This window comes from Octodon degus, unplaced genomic scaffold (assembly GCF_000260255.1).
Source record: "Octodon degus isolate 3935 unplaced genomic scaffold, OctDeg1.0 scaffold00084, whole genome shotgun sequence".
NCBI classification, from domain to species: Eukaryota; Metazoa; Chordata; class Mammalia; order Rodentia; family Octodontidae; genus Octodon; species Octodon degus.
This window is the reverse complement of record NW_004524660.1, coordinates 11,805,989-11,810,336: the sequence shown is the minus strand read 5'-3', so window position 1 is coordinate 11,810,336 and position 4,348 is coordinate 11,805,989. Positions and strand designations below refer to the sequence as shown.

The 4,348-nt window shown below is 38.2% G+C and overlaps 1 protein-coding gene across 1 annotated transcript in view; it reads left to right on the top strand.

The window, feature by feature from the left end:
* Agl (amylo-alpha-1, 6-glucosidase, 4-alpha-glucanotransferase) overlaps positions 1-4,348 on the top strand; it is a 119,000-nt gene that overhangs the window by 27,285 nt on the left and 87,367 nt on the right. The window contains exons 4-5 of the mRNA XM_023721704.1: positions 420-586; positions 1,488-1,691. Of these exons, the coding sequence (XP_023577472.1) occupies positions 420-586; positions 1,488-1,691 (371 nt within the window). The remainder of the gene's footprint in view (positions 1-419; positions 587-1,487; positions 1,692-4,348) is intronic.

The following is a 4,348-nucleotide window of genomic DNA, read 5'->3' as shown; positions in this document are numbered from 1 at the left end:
GTACTACAAGGTGGCCTTGAACTCCCTTATGTAGCCCAGGCTGGCCTTGAACTCATGGCAAGACTCCTGCATGTGCCTTCCAAGTGCTGGGATTTCAGGTGTGCACCACCATGCCCAGCCCTGTATAAATTTTTGAAAGTTTTTTCCTACAATGTGATATAGAATGCTATTTGTTTGAGAGCCTTTGCTATTACTGAAGGGACTTAATACATTTATTTTTCATTAAACCTATTGTATTGTGTAATTGTGTAGAAGTTGGGTAAAAGCAGTTTCCTTTATTTTTTACTGGTTTTATAATTTTTTTTGTGTTTATATACAAACATATTTTTTAAATGGAAGAGTTAGCCCCCATAGAACCAGATTATTAGAAGGGAATGTTCTTGCCCCTCACTAACTGGAAAGCTTTTTTTCTCTCTTAGAAGTGAGAAGAGTGGTGGAGGTTACATCGTTGTGGACCCTGTTTTACGAGTTGGCGCTGATAACCATGTGTTACCCTTGGACTGTGTTACTCTGCAGACATTTTTAGCTAAGTGTTTAGGACCTTTTGATGAATGGGAAAGCAGGCTTATGGTCGCAAAAGAGTCAGGTAATGTCAGCTTCCTTTATTCTTTAGAAATCAATGTAATTATCCTTTATAGCTTTCAAAAGTTGTGCTTTTACTTTTAATTCCATGTCTTAATGTATTTAGTAATATGGACAAAACCACATGAGTTTTTTTATTCTTGACCACTTTTAATCTACAAAAACAGCAGGTTACGTGGTTTCATAAGTAAAGAAATTCTGATAGAGTGACATTACTTTTAAGATTTTGGAGGGGCTGGGGAGATGGCTCAGTGGAATAAGCACTTCGCTGGCAAGCACAAGGGCCTGAGTTCAATCCCCGGTTCCTCAAAAAAAAAAAAAAAAAAAGATTTTGGAGAGCTGTGGAGATGGCTCACTAAGGGCTTGAGTTCAATCCCCGGTTCCACCAAAAAAAGATTTTATTTTCACATATGAAAATTACTAGTAAACTATTCACGAGTATACTGTTCATTTTCTGCTTTAAATTTGAGTATACCAAGAAGAAAGAAAAGTTCACTGACATAACTGAATTCTGTGAATACAAGTGCCATAGAATATTAAAAAGTAGGAAAAATACGTATATTGGTATACTTGCATGGGAAATATTTTCTTATATCCAACAAATAAAACTCAAATCTCTAGTGATAGCTAAGCATTTTTTGTAATTTTTTTCCAGTATGTTTTCTCATTATCCCTGTCTTGTAAATGAGATGACTGATCACAACTAAATCATTTAAGCAGTGTGTATAGCTGGAATTTGAACCCATGTCTTTGACACCTTTCCTAGTACCTTGATTACCTTCCTATTTATAATTACTTGAGAAAGTTAACCCTGTTATTTTGCTTAGTTTTAGGTTAGTTATGTTTTTTGTTGCTGTTGTTGTTTTTTTTTTTTTTTTACGGCAGTTGGGCTTTTTGCTTTGCAGGCTACAACATGATTCACTTCACCCCACTGCAGACACTTGGGCTCTCTAGGTCCTGCTACTCCCTTGCTGATCAGCTAGAACTAAACCCTGACTTCTCAAGACCTAATAGAATGTATACTTGGCATGATGTTGGACAGCTAGTGCAAAAATTGAAGGAAGAATGGAATATTCTTTGTATTACAGATGTTGTCTACAATCATACTGGTATGACATTCATTAATTTTGATGAAAATATTACGTTCTAATTGTTTTATCCACTGATATTTTATTCACTAATACTCATATATGCACATGCATTTACATTATACTTAGCTGCCTCCCTGTCCCATATATAAGATGCATTTTATCTTTTTTTTTATTCCCTTCCCTTCCCTTCCACCCCTCTTCTCTTATTTACAAAAGCCTCATTTCCATGTTTTTCCTTATATTCCCTTTTTTTCCTTGTCCCTCTTCTCTTTCTTCCTCTCCCTCCCTTGTTCCCCTTCTCATTTAAACATTTTGGTCCCATTTCCTAGTATTAGACATTTATTTATACTTTTTGTTTCTCACACCAGAGAAACAATGTGATATTTATTATGTACTTAGTGCAGCTTCTACAGGGTCTCACCTCATAGATCAGACTCAGTGATTCTCCTGTTTGCAGCCTCCCAAGCGCTGGGATCATAGACACATGCCACCACGCCTTGGCTCAGTCACGCCAGCACACCCTGGCAGCAGAGCCCCGCATGGCACACCAGAGATCGAACCCTGGCCACTGCACTCTGCCTTAGCAGGCACTTTAGTCCACTGAGCTATCTGGCCAGCCCACAATGTGTTATTTAAACATGTGTGTCCTATTTATTTTACTTAAGAGTATGGTCTCAAGAATTTTAAAGAAATAAGTGGTGGTTAAAGGTCCTTCAGTTTAAAAATTAATTTTATATAGTGTCACTTTTTGTCTTTTAGAGGAAACTGTATTAGTTGAAAATATAGTTGATATATAAGTACTTGTGATTCTTTTAAAAATAGAGGGCACATAGAAAGGACATAATAATCACATATTTCAATTTAGAGTATTAATACTTTCCATAATAAAATCTACATACCGGGAGCTCTAGTCCTGTAGCATATGTGAATAACTGAATGACTTATGGTAATTGTAGAGAAAATCATTGGTAAACTTTCCAAAGTTGTATACTTTATGTATTCAAAGAGTGTTCCCCCCCCCAAGTAGTTAGTCTGTTGTAGTTCCTAAGATAATCTTCATTAATAGAATCTTATAAAAATATAAAATTTTCCCAACTGATGATCCTCAAAGAATAATTTGTTCCTCTTACCCATCCCGGGCAGCTGACTTGGTCTAATGAAGTCTGTAGTGATGAGCTTAATCCAGTATATATTATAAATATTACCTTCTGTATGTGCCATAATGTAGAAAAGTGTGGACGCTATTAATTGGCAGATGTGAAGAATAGGAATTTTATTTTATTTTATTTTATTATTTTTAAATTTTTTTTCGCAGAACCAGGGATGAACTCAGGCCCTTGCGCTTGTCAGGCAAGCACTTACTCTACTGAGCTATCTCCCCAGCCCCAAGAACAGAAATTTTATTTATTTATTTTTTGCAGAACAGGGGATTGAACTCAGTCCCTTACGCTTGCCATGCAACTGCCTATTCTACTGAGCTGTCTCCCTGGCCCCAAGAACAGAAATTTTATTTATTTATTTATTTATTATGTGTGTGTGTGTGTGTGTGTGTGTGTGTGGCCACCTCAGCCCACCAGAGGGCACGGCTGGCTGGCATGTGGTGCTGGGGGATTGAACCGCGGTCCCTGTGCTTTGCTAAGCTTGTTCTAGGTAGGTGCTTTAGACCACTGAGCCATCTCACTAGCCCAAGAACAGAAATTTTAGATGGTGTAAAAATTTAAATGAAATCATTGTTTCATGTTTTCCAAGAAACCATAGAAAGTATGAAGATGTTTAAAGATTGATTTAGTTTATCAGTACAGACAATGTATCAGTCAATGCTTACTAGAAAACAGATTTAATGCATGATATACAAATATATATGAATTTACAAGATGGGCTTTCCGTGGCCACCCACAGAGTCAGGTGTGGAAGAGTGCAAAAGATCTTCTGTCCACTGAGATCTGAAGGATTGAGTCAAAGGCTGGAGCTCACTGTAGGTTCCACTGTGAGTCCGTATAAGGATGCCAAAAGACCTATGATGAAAAGCTGGAAACCAGGAAATGATGTCCAAGATGAAGACTAGAGCTCCTCCCCTGAAGAAACAGGCAAACTTTCCTCCGTATCCCTTATTCCATTCAGGTGATAAACATATTGGTTGATGCCACTCACACCAAGGATGGATCTTCTGTCTTGAGTAAACCCCTTCAGCCACACCCTGAACTATGCTGATGCAATTTATTTGGGCATTTCTTACTCAAATTGATCCAATCAGTTACTGTTTCAGGCAATAATGTCCAGTAATAATGGCACATCTGCAAGCCTCTGCAAATCAATGTCATCTGTAGTAAAAACTGTAACAGTATTTGTCAGTTGAAAAATTGACAGCATTGATAATTACATAAGCATCTATATTCACATTGAGTTTATCACCATAATGACATAGTGGTCGTGACAAACTGTAGAATTAGAATATAGGCCCCCGCGTGTGTGCGCCTAATCTCAGCTGGTCCGCCCGAGACCCCCTGAGCGCCAGCCCTAGTCCCCCGTGCTGCCCCATATCCGCTCCGACAAGATGAAAGAAACTATCATGAACCAGGAAAAACTCGCCAAACTGCAGGCACAAGTGCGCATTGGTGGGAAAGGAACTGCTCGCAGAAAGAAGAAGGTGGTTCATAGAACGGCCACAGCAGATG